General features: G+C 48.3%; 7 protein-coding genes across 7 annotated transcripts; 4 read left to right on the top strand and 3 right to left on the bottom strand.

The window, feature by feature from the left end:
* Positions 1 to 296: 296 nt before the first annotated feature.
* On the top strand, positions 297 to 1,592 carry N7484_008011 (uncharacterized protein; the record flags this gene model as incomplete). Its single annotated transcript, XM_057118398.1, has 3 exons — positions 297 to 417; positions 471 to 1,106; positions 1,162 to 1,592. The coding sequence occupies 3 exons, from the start codon at positions 297 to 299 to the stop codon at positions 1,590 to 1,592; spliced, it is 1,188 nt and encodes a 395-aa protein (XP_056971433.1).
* Positions 1,593 to 2,561: 969 nt separating this feature from the next.
* On the bottom strand, positions 2,562 to 4,593 carry N7484_008012 (serine/threonine-protein kinase; the record flags this gene model as incomplete). The annotated part of the gene is made up of 5 exons (XM_057118399.1): positions 2,562 to 2,999; positions 3,046 to 3,283; positions 3,329 to 3,410; positions 3,462 to 4,282; positions 4,433 to 4,593. The coding sequence occupies 5 exons, from the start codon at positions 4,591 to 4,593 to the stop codon at positions 2,562 to 2,564; spliced, it is 1,740 nt and encodes a 579-aa protein (XP_056971434.1).
* Positions 4,594 to 5,346: 753 nt separating this feature from the next.
* On the top strand, positions 5,347 to 6,477 carry N7484_008013 (metallophosphatase domain-containing protein; the record flags this gene model as incomplete). The annotated part of the gene is made up of 1 exon (XM_057118400.1): positions 5,347 to 6,477. The coding sequence occupies one exon, from the start codon at positions 5,347 to 5,349 to the stop codon at positions 6,475 to 6,477; it is 1,131 nt and encodes a 376-aa protein (XP_056971435.1).
* A 2,220-nt stretch (positions 6,478 to 8,697) lies between these two features.
* Positions 8,698 to 9,759, bottom strand: N7484_008014 (HET domain-containing protein; the record flags this gene model as incomplete). Its single annotated transcript, XM_057118401.1, has 1 exon — positions 8,698 to 9,759. One exon carries the CDS (start codon positions 9,757 to 9,759, stop codon positions 8,698 to 8,700), a length of 1,062 nt encoding a protein of 353 aa, XP_056971436.1.
* Positions 9,760 to 11,281: 1,522 nt separating this feature from the next.
* On the top strand, positions 11,282 to 11,534 carry N7484_008015 (uncharacterized protein; the record flags this gene model as incomplete). The annotated part of the gene is made up of 2 exons (XM_057118402.1): positions 11,282 to 11,369; positions 11,431 to 11,534. 2 exons carry the CDS (start codon positions 11,282 to 11,284, stop codon positions 11,532 to 11,534), a joined length of 192 nt encoding a protein of 63 aa, XP_056971437.1.
* An 857-nt stretch (positions 11,535 to 12,391) lies between these two features.
* On the bottom strand, positions 12,392 to 13,555 carry N7484_008016 (putative aryl-alcohol dehydrogenase Aad14; the record flags this gene model as incomplete). Its single annotated transcript, XM_057118403.1, has 1 exon — positions 12,392 to 13,555. The coding sequence occupies one exon, from the start codon at positions 13,553 to 13,555 to the stop codon at positions 12,392 to 12,394; it is 1,164 nt and encodes a 387-aa protein (XP_056971438.1).
* Positions 13,556 to 14,868: 1,313 nt separating this feature from the next.
* On the top strand, positions 14,869 to 15,861 carry N7484_008017 (NADP-dependent oxidoreductase; the record flags this gene model as incomplete). Its single annotated transcript, XM_057118404.1, has 1 exon — positions 14,869 to 15,861. One exon carries the CDS (start codon positions 14,869 to 14,871, stop codon positions 15,859 to 15,861), a length of 993 nt encoding a protein of 330 aa, XP_056971439.1.
* Between the last annotated feature and the right edge of the window lie 720 nt (positions 15,862 to 16,581).

Raw genomic sequence — 16,581 nt, forward strand, 5'->3', positions numbered from 1 at the left:
CGTTTAGAATAGAAGTCAAGAATGATGTGTTAGTGAAAAACGGATTCCGAAATTGGTCACGGGTGATGAAGAGTATAAAAGAAAAGAAGACACCCGCTACCACACTAGGTAGTAGTTGCCTGAGCTTGCATTTCACGTGTATGTGAAACATTACGCTTATCAAGTATAGCTGATCTCTTTTTCTTCCTCATGATCGCTTCAGATATCACCTATGCCTTTTCCACACTTCCCACACTTCCTACTCTCCATTCGCACCAGTCCTGCTAAGATCCGCGATTTGAGCATACAGTCACTGAATGGACTCTGAAGCTATGACAAAGTCCTGGTATTATTACCCATCTCGGAGGATCCGAGGCCTGCAGTCGGGAGAAGATGATATCTATTCTCAGAACAGTGAGCCAAATGAACCCTACTCCGGTGCGAAATACCAATTCTCATCTCAGTTCCCTCCCTCGTTCTAACTCAATAAGATGGCGAGTACTCGCCAGAATCAAAAGGGCAAAGCCTTTTGCGAGGATACCGAAAGTTACATGAGCAATGCGAGCATCTCGAAAAGAAGTTGGAGGAGTCCACCAAACGTGGTGAAGATCTCGAAAGGCACTTGAATTCAAAAACTAGCCGAGTACAGAATCTTCAGGAAGCACTCGACTCTTGCAAAAAGGAATTGAACGAATCAAAGACAGGTCAAGTTAGCGCTGAGGAGAGATTCCGTCGCCAAACCGAACTCCTCATGGAATGCAGTGCAGCGCTGGATACCTCTCTAGAGGAGAACAGCTCACTGATAATCCAACAAGCCACGCTTCAACAATGGACTGACCACTTAGACGATGATGAAGCCAGGCAAACTACGGCGCAGCTATACCATCATCTAGAGACTTGGGTTACGCGGCATTTTCGTGATGTTCTTCTTGCAGATCAAGTCTCACCTGCTAACCCTGATATTTTATTGGCTCATGAAAGCGACGATCTGGACATCTTCTACCGCATCTATGCTTTTGTGTCATACGAGGTCTTTCGGGAATTTCTAACTCGAACAATGATCGGCGTCAATGATCGTGATTTCAATCACAAGATTTCCATACTTGACACTCACATACGAAAAGAATGTTTGTATAATCCTATTATTCGCGCTAATTTTTCTACTTTCTGACAATTCTCAAGGTCCAGCACACGTGGCCCAAAACTGGCGCTCTGCAATGAGCAGAGTGACATCCTCAATCTCGCATAGAGATCTAGAGGCCGACTGCAAACGACTCGCTCGGGAATTGGATTCTTCATACTTCCGTTGTTCCTCCAGCGAGCCTCGCCGACGAATTGAAGACTTAAGAGAGCTACTCGCAAAATTTGTGTGGCTGAAGTCCAAGTTGGATGCGCAAGCTGACCTCTACACCTTCATCTTCCCAGAGCCAGGCACCCCCTTCAACGAAGAGCAAATGATCAGTTTTACCGGGCAGCGTCCTGCAAATGGAATTGTCCGATACAGTCTTTCCCCGGCTCTACTCAAGGGATCAACAGGCTGCGACCCAATCTTGATCAAGAAAGCAACTGTGGTAGTCTCCGTGGACATAAAACCCTCCGGGGGTGGGTATTAGAATTGTCATGGAGTTGCGCATGACAAACTTGCCGACAGTTGAATCATACTGTCACATTCTTTCAGACTGAGTTTTCCTTACATGTGAAATTGCCGCGGGGTATGAGAGCCTTGTTTCTGCTTTTCAAGATTTTCGCAACTCAATATCGAAGAATATCCCTTAGATGAGATTGCTTTAGCTGATAATACATCTTTTGGTTCTCTTATCACTGATGACTTGCGTAAATAGAACAACAACACCTATAGTACCCAGCCGTGGAGGGCTGGTCACTACCTACTTGTTTTTCATAGAAATGTCTCATACATAAAGATTATTGAAGATGAACAGACCAAGCCAGACCTGCAGCAAAAATATCGTCATGAATCATTTAATCTAAAGATATCAAGTAAGATAGAGCAGTACAAGCAGTAATCGATTATCGCCAGGTGAGCTCAATTCAGGCCGGATCCATCCATTTAAGAACCTGCGGATCTCTGCTGCAGGGGGTGACTCGTGAATCTGAAGACCGGTTATCAACAATCCGGCCCTCTCACCGTGATCTGCTCGCGCAGAGACCAGACCAATTCACTATCCAGTAAATCGGGGCATAGGAAGAGTAATAGGAAACGAAAATCTATGGGGTTGGATGAGTGGGATCAAAGGGAATCAGGGGGAGGCGACGGAGTGGAGGAGTACGGGGGCGGCGGTAGAAAGAAAACAAACAGTCCATCCTCACCAAACCCAACTACCGGAAATCAAGGGAAAGAGAGAAAAAACAGAAACCCAACCAGTATCAATCCCGTAATTGAAGAGAGAAAAAAAGATCGTCAACCCATGCATCAGTCGCTGTCGGAGAACCAGCAATACATCTGACATGGACCGTCCCGTCTAGGGTGCCGGAACCTTCACAAGATGAGAAACAAAGTAAGACAAGAAAGAACGCTTAGACAAAAAGCCAACAGCCCAATCCCTGCAGAGGTGGATATTTCTTCATCGCCGTTTGATTTCCATTGCCCAGCCTTCAATTCCTTCGCCCCGAGTACCCGGTGCGATACCCAGATCGATCCCGCTCATACCGGGTGTATCCTGCAGCCACTCATGTGAGGCCATGCCGCCAGCGTTTGCACGCTTCTCCGGTACGAGATCCAGCATTGGTAATAGGAATTCACTGGTCCGCATGCTCTCCTCTACTGTATAGTGGTACTTCTCGCGCAAGACTTCGGGAAGGGCCCAGTGGCGGAGTCGGTGGATATTACGCAGCTCACCCTTGCGGTTGAAGATATCTTGGGACCATTTGCCGTTCAAACACATGGACTTGGGGAATGGTCCGAGTAATTCAATAATCTGAGCGATGTGGTCGTCGTCTTTGCCATACTTGGTTCCAGACTGTGGGTCGAAAAGGTAGTCGCCAGTGATAAGTTCGAAGGTCTGGGAAGTCAGTAGCATTCAAGGGAGTAGGTAGAATGATGCTTACCATGCACGCCATACTCCACACATCGGTACTCGCCCCCCACTTTGCGCCCAATATCACCTCGGGCGACCGGTATTGCCGTGTCTGAATGTCGTTGGTGAAGTGGTGGCCCACCCAGCACGCGTTGCCCAGATCGGCAATCTTGACCGAGATAATACTGGCATCAATTTCCTCTTCGAGTGACTTGGTTGACGAGCTCTTATCCAGGGAGATACCAGACACCTCTCTCTCCAGGAGATCACTACATGGGTCAGCTGTGTTCATTTTGGATGATCGGGAGACATACGCTGTCTTTTCTCGCTGCTTCTGCTTATCCTCCTCGTCCTCTTTGACACCGAGCGCCTCCTTCATAGATGGGTGCTCTGGTGCTGCTCAAGTTAGTAAACAAAGAACCGCTCGGGGAAAGGATTGCAACTCACTCGGCTCGTTCACCATCTGGCTGAGGCTACTGTGTGAGTTGGAAGAGCTGTGCTTGAAATCGAAGCTGCTGAAGCTGGTATTCAACGGGCTAGGCAGTGGCTGACTGCCTGTAATCAAAGTGCGCCGCCGCCGGCGCCCGTTTCGGTTATCTTCCTTATTCTCTTTCTTGGCCTCTTCCTGTGCCACATGCGCCTCGACGATCTTCTCTACATCGCCAATTTCAATCAACACGTTCTCTGGTTTCAAGTCGGTATGAATGATGCCACACTCCCGGTGGAGATAATCCAATCCGAGGAGCACTTGCTTGGTGATCTGCTTCACAAGAGGCATGGGAATACCCCGATGGTTCCAGCGTTTGATCAGACCCAGCAAGTTTTCACCCAACACCTCGAAAACCATACATACGTGCACACCATTGGGTCCCTTGTGTTCGAACGAGTCCAGCAGACTCACAACATGCTTGCGGCCGGGGTGGGAGGGTTTCGCCTGGACGATTCGATTGAGGAGCTTGATTTCGTCGATCGCGGTCTCGGTATAGTGAGCAGCGGAGCGCACTACCTTCAGCGCCACGTGCTTGCCTGTAGTGGTGTCCTTTGACAGCCACACGGTCGAGAAATGGCCCCAGCCCAGTTTGCGCACCACAACGTAGCGTCCATTGTTGTATGTTTCTCCAACAGAAACCGGATGATATCCACCTTTGCAGTAGTCTTCAGAATCTTCTTCTTCGGCGGTGGTTTCGACTTCATCCCCGGATGAGAGAGATGGTGATCGCGACGCTGCGGTAGCAGTAGTCTTGGAATTTGCGGGCGCCGCGCCACTGCTATGGGTTGGAGAAATAGGTTAGCGATGCGTTGCGCCTGCAGTAGGGAGATTTTGTCACATCATGATAAATCAACGATGAGTAGACCGGTTTCACTGTCGCAGGTTCGGATAAGAGGGGGAAATAAAATTGCAAAATCACAAAACATACGCATCAGCGGCTGGATTTGCAGCATCATTAGTGACGATGGGTTTGAGATCGGTCCCCTTTCTCCTCTTCTTGCCACCATTGCCATTGGCAGCGGAGGCAGCAACAGACGCCATTTGTTTGCCCTTATTCAAAACAGCCTTTGTAAGATCAACACCGTCCATGGTGTGGAGATTTAGAGAGGTTGGTGTGGTTCACAGCTGAAGAGGCGGGGCACCGGGATGCGAGTTGGTTGGTCGCGGGAAAACTGAAAAAGAGGGCGGTGCGCACTTTCACCGCAGAATAACACCCTCAACAACGCAACGGGTTCTATAGATCGGTGGAAATTTAAGGGGAGGAAGTTGAGTAGTGAGAGTTCAAGTGTTTGAAGTTTATGCCCAAAGAGACTTCTGGAACCTGAACTTGTTTAACGTGAACAGGTGTCGATTCCGCATGCAGCGCACTAGACTTGGACGGATGTGGCAAAAGAGGTCGCATTGACCAGGAACTTGCAAGATCAGGAGATTGAGTAGTAAATGACTACCAGGTGATTCAGAGGGATTAGAAGTATCAAATGAAATTGAAAGAAAAGAAAAGGGCGGTCCTCAGAAGTCATAGGTGATGGTGGAGTAAGTGGCTGGGCCGATCTTGGGCTGTCCTGATATATGTACAGGATTTAGTATAGATCCTCGAGGAACTCGAGCAGTTGCGACGACTACATATATGCATGGAGCTTGTAATATGCTCTTTTATTTATGTCCAAAAAGCTAAGCTAATCGCCCTTCCAAGCGTGATTCATGGGCCTATACCGATCTGATTGATCTGAAGGTCTCGACCACCTGCACATGCTGATGTCACCGATTCTGATCTCCCCGCTTGATGACTACTCACTTACCTAACATCGCGAACATCAACTTTCCAGTAAATACATACTAATCATGGCAAATCCGTTTCATCGCCCTTCGATTCCAGACTATTTCATCTCTTCTCCCCTGGTTGCCCTCCTCTATCCCCTGCACCAGGTACTCCTACGTCTCCGCGGATCACCTCGGCTCCCACCCGCAGATGCGCATCCTATACGCGTCGTCTGCATCTCCGACACCCACGCCCTTGAATGGCCAAATGTCCCAGATGGAGACCTTCTCATCCATGCCGGTGACCTGTGCAACGATGGCTCCGTTCGCGAGATCCAAGCCGCCGTCAACTGGCTGCGCAGCCTGCCGCACCCGCATAAAGTCGTGATCGGCGGCAACCATGACAGCTACTTTGATACGCGATCACGCCTCAAAGAGGATCGCGATGAAGAAACATCTAACGGATACGCCACCGTTTCCGCGTCAACGGCCTCTATCCGCTCGCTGGATGATATCACTGGCGCGCCTTCGCGCATCGACTGGGGTGACATCCACTACCTCCAGCACTCGGCCGTAACTCTCGAGTTTACGCCCCCATCATCTTCCGATACCGACTCCATATCTTCATCTACAACGGCGCTTACCAGTTCCCGACCACGTCAATTGACTATTTATGGCGCTCCTCAAATTCCTGCCATCGTTCCCCTTGGTCCGGAACACGCCTTCACATACCCTCCTCATCACGATGCTTGGTCGCGCACCGTACCCCCAGACACCGATATCCTGGTCACCCATACTCCGCCTCAAGCCCACCTCGATATGTCCCCAATCTACTCAATAGGCTGTCCCAATCTTCTGGCAGAAAGTTGGCGTGTCCGCCCTTTGCTGCATGTCTTTGGACACGTTCATTACGCCGCGGGCAAAGAACCCATTTTCTGGGATGAGGCGCAACGCGCATGGGAGCGGCTCTGTGCTTCGCGTCGCCCTCGCGCAAAATATAGTCGCATTCTCGCATTGATGGGATTCTTGCGTGATCTGTTCGATCCGGCGGGCTGGGTTGATGTGGCAAGGGTGGTCTTCTACGGTATGCTGGGTGTTGTTTGGGCACAGGTTTGGGGTGGGGAGAATAATGGGGGTGGTTGGTTTGTCAATGCGGCTTGTATGTATCGGGATTCGGGGCGGTTGAGGAATCCGCCGCAGGTTATTACCCTGTGATTTATTCTGTAATTGTTCTAGTCTTCCTGGGAGTGTAATGAGCGTGCATAGCGGTTTGATACCTGCTCCGCTCTCAGGCTCGGCGATTTACTCTTCTCTCCTGGTCAAGCGCTCCCGAGGTTTGTATATACAATCTGAAGAACGCGGGTTTCGTGCTTCAAATAATATAAGATCACTACATAAATGTCAGGCAAAGTCTTCCATAGGTGGAGTCAATGGACTCGAGGACAGTATACAATCAGACTGCCCTTTACAAAATTTCAAACAAAAGGAAAGAAAGTCAGACGACGAATGCAAAGAACTTTTGGGCAACAATCGTCAAGATATCAACATGTTCAGAGGAAACACAAACCTTGGAAGTAAAAAATACCATCAAAGATGCAATAGATCTTCTCGGATCTTTGGCAAACCGAACCCGACATTGTTTTCCATCTCGTATTTGCTTGCACCTCGGAATAACTATTCGATAACATCGTTTTTTATACGGTACCAGGTGGTCATTGAACTAAAGTAAGATGTAGTACAAAGGTGCTGCTTGATGAGGTGGGGTAAGTCACCTTCGGACATGTAAAGTAAACAAGAATACACAATGGAAACATGACCGGATTGACATTAAAGTCCGGTCTAACGTTATTAGTATTAGTGTATCTTTGGTGCTAATCTTATGAACAAAGTGGATTGTGTGGTGTCAAGCTGATTTAGCCTTCTACTGTAGCTCCTATCCCTGTCTCTCCTATTGGAAAACATCTTATACCAGAATCTCAATAAACATATGCAGTTGGCAAAACTCTAGCTTTCACTTCAATCGGATTCACCAACCCTAATGGGCACGTTGTCGCTCGCGGAAGCCACACAAAGTAAGTGCCATATTTTCTGTGTATTTGTTTGCAATTGCTCATTTTCTACGGGTATGTGACTCTGACATGGAAGGATCCCCAGAACATTATGGAGGAGATGAACAAGAACAAGGACCAATCAGCTAATTCGCTGGCCTTGTGTTCAAACTTTCCCTTTCCATCAAGAGTATTCGATTCCGCTAGGTACATAGTATCCTATTCAATTCTGGGGGTAATGCTACTGTATATATTCGGAAAGTCGGGGGTTCAATATGTAAATTTTGGGGAAGCATGGCCCTCCCTACTATGTCCTTACGGCTGGGTATGCGAATGTTGCCCAAATTGAAGAATAACCTTGGGAGCACTTACCACCCATTTGAATTGAATTTCCTGATCCCCCATTTTATATGCTTCGCGCTGGCAGAATCTCCTACCTAGATCTGGTGATATGTTGACTTGACCCGTATATATGGATTGCACTGCCTGAGAGCGTTCCCTTCTTCACTAGATATGCCTCTTAGTGATAAAGACCACCACATTCTACCCATGCATATTTGCAGTCTATTCAACCTGGTGTGAATTAATGGTGTTTAGCAATCTGGATATGCCCCAGCCCTGGAGGCGCACCTATATAATTGTAAAAGTCCCTATTGGGCAGCCGTCAAATGCATCACAGGACCTGACAACATTGTAACCCACCCGCTTGTATAGCTTGGCGCCATCAATATCAGTCTTGTCAACCTCAGTAACCACATCCCAATTGCATGCGTGTCATTATACGGTTCCTCATCGTTAATATATAACAGCCAGACTTTTCTAACTTCTGGAGACCTAGGGCTGTCATCGAATACTATCTTCACTGATCTCCGGCAACTTGGCCCTTCATAGAAAAAGCCCTCTGATTCCGGGGTTTCAACGTCAACGAATGCCGTGAGACATTTGATCGTCAACCGCGCCGCTTTGATCATGCCGTTGGGCAAATCTTCGTGAACAGGAATTACCTCACACGAAATCACCTCGAAGCTGTTAGCGCCCTCGTCACGATTGATCTCATCGAGAATTTGGTATTCAACAGGGTGGGCGCGGGATGCCCAAGACCATGACGGTGCAACGTATGGCTCGCAGGCTGCTCGTGGAGAATAATAACCTCTCTTAGGTTTCCACATGAGGCTCTTGGCCAGCGTCGTGGACCAAAGACCAGCCCAGTACCAACCCTGATTGAACAGGGCTTCCACTCTGACGCAATGACCATGATTGCAGGCATTGTATCTGTTTGATATGTAAACGATCTCCGAGAGAAACTTTCGACAATCAAGACCCATTCTTCCAACTTGGCCTCATTGATGTAGTATGCATCTCTTTTGAGGAGCCCCCCCCCCCCTTCTCAATCACTCGCTCTAGTTCCTTGAGGATCACTAGGGACTAGGGGCTTCGGGTGCACTACGGGCTTACCGCCATCAGTTTGAACAGTGTATTTGGAGCAACGCAATGCAGGCCGCTGGCCGTAAGGAAAGAACATGACAAGCCGTGGACTAAGGAGCGCCTCCTGGAAAGTCCAGCCTCGTTCCAGGATTGGACTTTCAAGCATGTTATGGGAGGAGAAATCGCAGCGTCTTTCCAGTATAGCATCCGCTTCTTGGCTACTGACTTCGTATATACCTGCGTGCCACGTGCGTATTGACTGGTCCTCACTGTCATCTGGGTAAGTATGTTGCAAGAAGCCTTCGGTCGCGCTATTGGCCGACATGACGCAGATTGTACAGGCGGCTCCTGAGTAGATGGATCCCATCTGACCCAGTTCGGTAATTTTGTCTGGCCCGCTGTCTTGCACAATGCAGAACGAATCCACCCACATGTACTGGTAGCCCATGCTAATGGTGACACAGATAGCATCAAGGATTGTTTGGGGGATTTCTGTCGTGTTGATTCCAGCTCTGTATGAATTCAATCGGCTAGTAGTTGTCATGTTTGGCTGTAATCCGCCCCAACAGTAGCTCAAGCAGACGTAGCGGATTGGGACAGCCTCAAGTTCCGACACTTTGACGAGCCGCACAGTCGTTGAAGTTGACTTTCCAGAGACATGGAGCAGCATGGACTGCTGCTTGCATTCAGGGTGATTAGCCGTACAGTCATCAATCAACGCGCGGAGAGCCCAGCCGTCTCTAGCTAGTTGTTGTGATATTGAGCTATCTTGTTGCAGAAGGCCGCTATTTTCTGGATGGATAGTAGCGTCCTGTTCTGGGATATGCGAGTAACCAAAGGTTGATCCTTGGAATGCCAATTTGGTAGGGTTGACTGTCTCATAGACCCTAAAGTAGCCAGTGCGATCATTATTTTCCTCCGTCTCGGCAGCGACGGTAATTTCAGACCACTTCCAGGCAGAGTCGACGATGATCGAGAACTCGAAACCAGCGAGTAGTCCATCCCGTACATTGTTGAGTAGCATACAGAAGATACAACCCCGAGACGCAATCATCAATAGAACTTCAGGTTTTTGGCGAAAGGTCCCCTTGAACCCTGGAATCCAGGTGGAGTTAGCATAATATGCCACATGTCATGTACCATCGTGAAAGGACCCTGAACTTCAGGTGCACCTTTCGTGCCTGTATATCTCATCATAGCCAGAAAATCCTCATTGAAGACTGTTGTCTGGCACCAATCACATAAACTAGGACTTGGCATCATTTCAAGATAGCTGCAGTATGCAATTAACTCCGAACAATGATGCTCGGGCACAGAATGCTCCGTATAATGCTGTATCTCATGGAAGGGCGGCAGGACGAATACTCCAAGCAGGACGGAAGGAGAATAGAATGAAGCTATCAAGCGTCCGGTTTATCTTGTATAGTGGCGAGGAAGGCTGAGAGGTGATAGAATGTGAAATCATGAAAACCGAATGCAGTTGTTTGGCACAGCCCCCCGCGTCTCATAGCCCCGCGTCCTATCTATGCTTCTCTATTTACTACAACCACGAGGGGCCTATATTGCATAAATCACGATGACCTTCCCCTAATCAAGCTATTCAATGTAATCCTTTTCTCCGTCACTCCTAGCTCTCCTGACATCATCTATCACCAATTTAACGTTACTTCACAACGTTCCAAATGGGACCTTGCAATCAAAGGACTCGATTTAAATAGAATACATCAACGCGTCCTCGATAGCTTCCAAAGGCTTCGAACGTCGCCCAAAAGCGTGTGTAAAAAAGGCAACTGGATAAAAATTCTAGCCTGCCAAGTGGACTGATGGTCTGGCCCCGTCTATTCAGAATATCTGGCACTACCTCACATTGAGCCTTGAAAGTCGTAATACGATTATTGTAGTGGTCTAAATTTACCAAATCTACTGTCATTCATATTGAGAACGTCTTTTCACGATGGATTCCCCTTTTGAGATCCATCTCGCCGAACGGGGTAAATGGCCCCGACTCCGCCCCGCTGTCCACTTGACGTTATTCCGTATGTAGTTTTATGCTTACTGTGGGGCCAGTATAAAACATAACCTAAATGGGAAATCAACCCCAACGCTGCCGCTTACTACAATCGAATCGATGTAGAGGTGGTAGTTACGCGGCTTGCCTTTTGTGGAGTGATGAACGTGAGTTCAATTCCCCGACTCAGTGCTGGGGGGGGGGGGGGGGTGGCAAAACACTTCCTTCGTGTCTTCACTCCTGGGTACGAGATACAAGCAACTCATTGCCGTGTCAGAATTTAGCTTACGGGCGGATTGGTGAACTTGCCCAAGAAAAGTAAAGCGTTTGTCTTCATGAAACATCTCAAATCTGGTGTCGCCATGTATGGGCATGACCGAATATGGATAATCTCAAGCGTTGGTGGCGGCTTTGTTTGTGAATAAATACGTCGAATTTCCTCGACAACTGAGAATCATCATCCAACAATCAATTTACTCACCAACCAACGAATAAATCCAATCACCCGATCTTTCGATCAACCACCTCATCCATTAAAATGCAGTTCATCGCTCTCACCATTGCTATCGTTGCCGCTGTTGCCTCTGCCTCCTCCTCCGGCTTTGAGAAGCGCTCCTGCGTTGGCAGTATGTATCTAAGACAACTCGAGGGTATAGAATTTCTCAGCTAACATATATATCTTTCAAGACTATGACGTTGCCTGCACCTCGGGCGGCGACCCCTGCTGCGATGGCTGGCAATGTGTCGGCGCCACGGAGTGGAACGCTGGTGTTTGCATTCCTAACTACTAAGGGCAGGAAACTTTCTCTTGTTAAGCTGCCTAGGTGGAATGATGTTTTCTTCTGTTTTGGAATTGGGACTGGAACTGGGATAGAACTGGAGTCAATGGATAGGCTGGTCCTATCTTTGGCTAGATAGACAATGGATTTTCTTGGTTATGTTTGAATTTGAATATTCTTTCCTGTTGATCTTTGTAGCATAGAGGTAGTCCATGTAAACCTATTTGAAGCTCCACGGCAAGCGACGACGCTTGGATTCCCATTAGTCATTTTGACTGTGGTAATAAGAAATAATAAAATTGGTCAATGATGAGAAAAAAAGACACATCGCAGAACAGAATACCTCGGTCATACCTTCACGCATGCAGACCTTATAAGTGTGAATATCATGGTGGAAAATAGTAATTAGATGGGCGTTGTTGACTGGGATGGTTTTGGATACTACCCTGTTTGGTGTTGGGTGGGAATTGACTGGTGCCAGTATTGATCTTGGGCAAAAGGATGCGAAGTGGAAACGTGCTTTTTGCAAGTATATGCCAGATTATTAGGATGGGCTGAATCTTTGGCGGGATTTCCGCGCGTTGCAAGATTATTTGGATCTAGATAAGGGGGACGAGCTTATTGAAGGTGGATTCAACATGTCCGAAGTATCAGTATCAGTAAGTATGAGAGCCATATGATGGGCTATTAAGGCATTTAATTCCTCTTTTTTTCTTTTTTCTTTTGCTTCATCTGCTATGGATGAAAAATTTCGTTATTGAGACCCATTGGTGAATTATAATTTCAAGAGATTATGATGAATGAATGAATTATTGATTGAGAGGAGACCAAGCTGTATACACAATGCCTATAGTAAAAAACCTCCCTTCTTATTTCTCGGGCTCGTAACCAATAGCCCGCTCGGACTGCACAAAGTCATATTGGCCCGACGTCTGCATCAGGAAGTTGGGGCCGCGGCCAGAGACCTTAGGGTCGACACCAATGAAGTTACTAGGGAAACCTTCATCAAATGTCGTCGCAGCCTCTAGGAATTCAATCTGCTTCTGGGTAAGACGAATTGACAGAGCTTGGATATTATCCTTCAAGTGCTCAATCTTACGTCCACCCACAAGCGGGAAGACATTCGGTGCTTTGCAAAGCACGTACGCCAATGCAATGGCGGTAACAGACTCGGTACCATGCTCAGCGGCAACCTTCGCCAGCGCCTCGGAAATGTGACGCTCTTCCTCTGTCTGACCCTGACCCAACATGCTGCGAAGCCCCTCACCATTCTTCTCACGCTCGGCAAGCTGCTTCGCCGTTTGGAAGTGGCCGCTGCCCAGAACATCCCACGGCGCGAGAGCCATGCCGTAGTAGCGAGCCATGGGCAGAATATCGCGCTCGAAGTCACGGCGCATCACATTCCACCGACCCTGGTAGATTGAGAAGGGCGTCTTGCCATGTGCACGGGCATAGGCATTCGCGGCTGAGACGACCCACGCGGGTGTGTCGGAGATACCGAGGTACATGACCTTACCCTGCTCGACGAGGATGTGGAGGGAATCCATTACCTCCTCGATGGAGGTGGTGTGGTCCCACCAGTGTAGGTAAAGAATATCAATGAAGTCTGTTTGTAGCTTGCGGAGGGAGTCTCGCACGCTGAGGAACATGCTGCGTTTATGGTTTCCACACGAGTTGGGTGTTTTGCCTTTGCCCAGGGCATGGCTGCGGTAGTCTGTTGTGAACTTGGTTGCGATGACCATTTGGTCACGGTTGCCGCGCAATGCCATCCATTCGCCGATCCAGGCTTCGGACTGCTCGTTTTGGTAGTTGTTGGATGTGTCGATGAAGTTGCCACCGGCTTCGACGAAGGCGTCGAGTAGCTTGAAGGATTGCTCCTTGTCCATGCTGCCCATGAATCCGTTCCATGCGTCACCAATCGACATGCCTCCCAGCTGGAGTGGGGAGACACGGACACCCGCTGTGGAGGAGAGAATGCGGTACCGGCCCAGAGGGGTAGCGGGTTCGGGAGCTGGTGCGAATATTTTGTCCATAATGAAGAGTTGGGTTTGTCTTTCACAGAATTGATTGAGGAGTTCCAGATAGTAGATGATTGATGGTGAACCTCATAGCAATGGCCAGATATCTGACGTATTTATAACCAAATATTGTCCGTAGGTTTTGTCCGCAAGATTTGTCAGTAGCCATGAATGAACTCATACCTCGGACTTAACACGAGGCCCACACTGGAAGTAGAGTTTCTGTGGACCATTTTATGATGTCAGCGCACCCGTTGCTTCCATTGGCATCGATCGAGACTGAGTAAAGCCCTGCATATTCGAAGTCCACGTTATCTACAGTATCCCTTGTGAGGAATAGTCAAGACTGACAGTGCACCCCTGCAAGTCTGCAGAATGCAAGGATCAATGGAGCTTAATCCTAAAATCCGATGGAGGCACATGCACTAAGCCCAAATAGGCTAGCTCGTGTCAGCGTTGTCATCCGGAGCTTAGTCATTATCTCCGTGTCCCTTACTGCAGTGCATGGGCCAACTCTTTGGTCCTTAAGTCCTTTAAACCCTTCGGAAAGACTAATTCCCCCTTTCAGGTGTGGATGTTCACGGAGCAAAGTCCTTCCGTCAACCCGGAGGTAGACTGGGGAAGGGATAGCCAAGACGCGGGGTGCTGACACCCCGAACCAAACACGAAGTTCTTAACAACAACCGCGCACTTGCAGGTCTCACGGTATATACAAGGGCTGTTCCCACTGGGCTTGTTGATTGATATAATATGGAAGAAGCAATAGGCTCAGCTGGGCTTGGCGACTGTGTTTGTGCCAATCGACGGAAAGAACCAGTCATCCTCGTATCGCTTTCATGTGGCTTTGGCTGATGAGCACCCGCCGAAATTGTTTTGCATGGCGGATTACCAGCACTTGGGCGGTTACAAACCTCGCAGAACCATCCTTTCTGCGGCATTGTGGACTTTGACTATTTTAAACAGATAATGCACTTCTCGTGTAATTCTAACGCCTTCCACGCATGCTATCACCAATGATAGATAGATGGTGCGCGATCATTATCAAGTCAATAGACCATTCTGACCTAACAAACTTTATAACACGCGCCATTATAGCCCGTGCTGGAACTTGATTCGCAGGAATGCCCCGAAGCCCGGAAAATACAAGGGTATGAAGGTGTTGCCGATGGATAGGCTACCCGGGGTCGGGATACAGTCGGGAAACCACACGAAGTCATGGGCAAATGACGAGTATATAAGTAGGGTGTTCTCCTCTAATTATCGGCATCGACAGAAGCGCGAACAAGCTACCGCTCTATTACTATCCAATCATGTTGACTCCAACCAAAATGCTGAGCATCATCCAACCAAACGCTAATTCAACAGATCTCAAACTCACCTCACTTCCCCTACCGAGTATCAATTCATCACTGGGAGAACATCTGATCCGTGTAGAGGCATGCGCGCCATGCGCTGGGGAACTCCTTTGGCCAAAGTACTTTCCTCCGCCAAGCCCGCGTGATTTAATTCCCTGTCCCGATGTAGCGGGAACGATTATCTCTGGACCGGAGGATTCGCCATTCCAACCTGGCGATGTGGTTTACGCGCGGACAAACTACATCCATCCAGGGAATGCGTGCGAGTTCAGTATTGGCGTCACCGACGAATTAGCCCACAAACCCAAAGGATTGAGCTGGGTTGAAGCTGCCGCAATCCCAGTGTCGGCCGAGACGGCTTGGCAGATTCTGTTTATCCATGCAGGCATCGCTGGTGAGACGGAAGCAGACTTTACTACAGCCCAGGACGCATGGAGAGGCAGGAGGGTGCTCGTTACTGCGGCGTCTGGTGGAGTCGGCATGTGGGTGACGCAGCTGGCTACTCTGCTCGGTGCGGAGGTCATTGGGACATGTGGCGCTGCGAATGTCGCTCTTGTGCAGTCTCTCGGCGCGAAGGAGGTGCTTGACTATCGGCGCACTAATCTCCGTGAATGGGCGGAACAGCCCGGAAAGAAAGTGGATGTCGTGATTGATTGCATTGGGAAGCAGTCTCTCGAGGATGCTTGGTGGACTATTCGTGATGGAGGGGTGGTTCTTAGTATCTTTCAGCCACCGAAGCAGGCTTGCCCCAGCAGCTACAATGGAACTGGAGTGAAAGACATGTTCTTTGTGATGGAACCTGTCAGAAGACACTTGGAGGAAATTACGAAGCTGATTGAGGTTGGTAAATGTCGCGGGATGGTGGATAGTGTATGGCCCCTAGAGCAGTATGAAGAGGCGTTCAAGCGATTGGATACTGGACATGCGAGGGGGAAAATTGTCTTTGACCTGTCGCTGAACCATTAGGTCCTCGATGGGCCCCATAATGCCTAAGTGAGTATATTTCAAGGTTCCGAGTTTGACGATATGTACGCAATGGTTTCTTAATTAATAAGTGATTCTACCTTCTTTTTCACTCGTTAAACTACCTACAAGATACAAAGTCGCTTGAGAGAAAGGGAGTGACTAAAGCGGAGCATGTAGTGGAAATTTACTACACCCGTTAGTCACCTGGGCAGCAAGGTAGTTCCAATAGATGCACAAATAACCTTCTGAAGGTCTGAAAGCCTTGGACTTTTGTAAACATGGGGCTTGAGTCTTGACAGCACCTACTATAGCCCTCCAGAAGAATTTCGATTTTTATCTCATTAGCCCTATAATTGTACCTACCAATGATTGATTCAGGTGCTAAGGTCAAGACCTTGGAAATTCTAGTAAATCCGCGATAGGTTGAGCTGGTGGAGCTCAGGTTTCGCTCTCGACGTCAAAGATATATATATATTTTCAAACATTGAATGTTGCACGCCCGCGTGGATTGGGCCCACTTTTCCAATAAATTATCGACACAGATCTTGTAGAAACCAGACTTCAAATCAATTTGTATGAAGATGAATATATATGCACTTATCTACCATCTCATTTGGTTTATGGCATCAATGCCGATATATGAAATGGGTATATATGGATCAAAAACTGTATCTACCAATATAGAGCAAACAACCAAAATCAAACCTGAAACACCCGCGG

The sequence above is a fragment of the Penicillium longicatenatum genome (genome assembly GCF_028827895.1).
Source record: "Penicillium longicatenatum strain IBT 33135 chromosome Unknown contig_4_segment0_segment0, whole genome shotgun sequence".
Classification (NCBI taxonomy): domain Eukaryota; kingdom Fungi; phylum Ascomycota; class Eurotiomycetes; order Eurotiales; family Aspergillaceae; genus Penicillium; species Penicillium longicatenatum.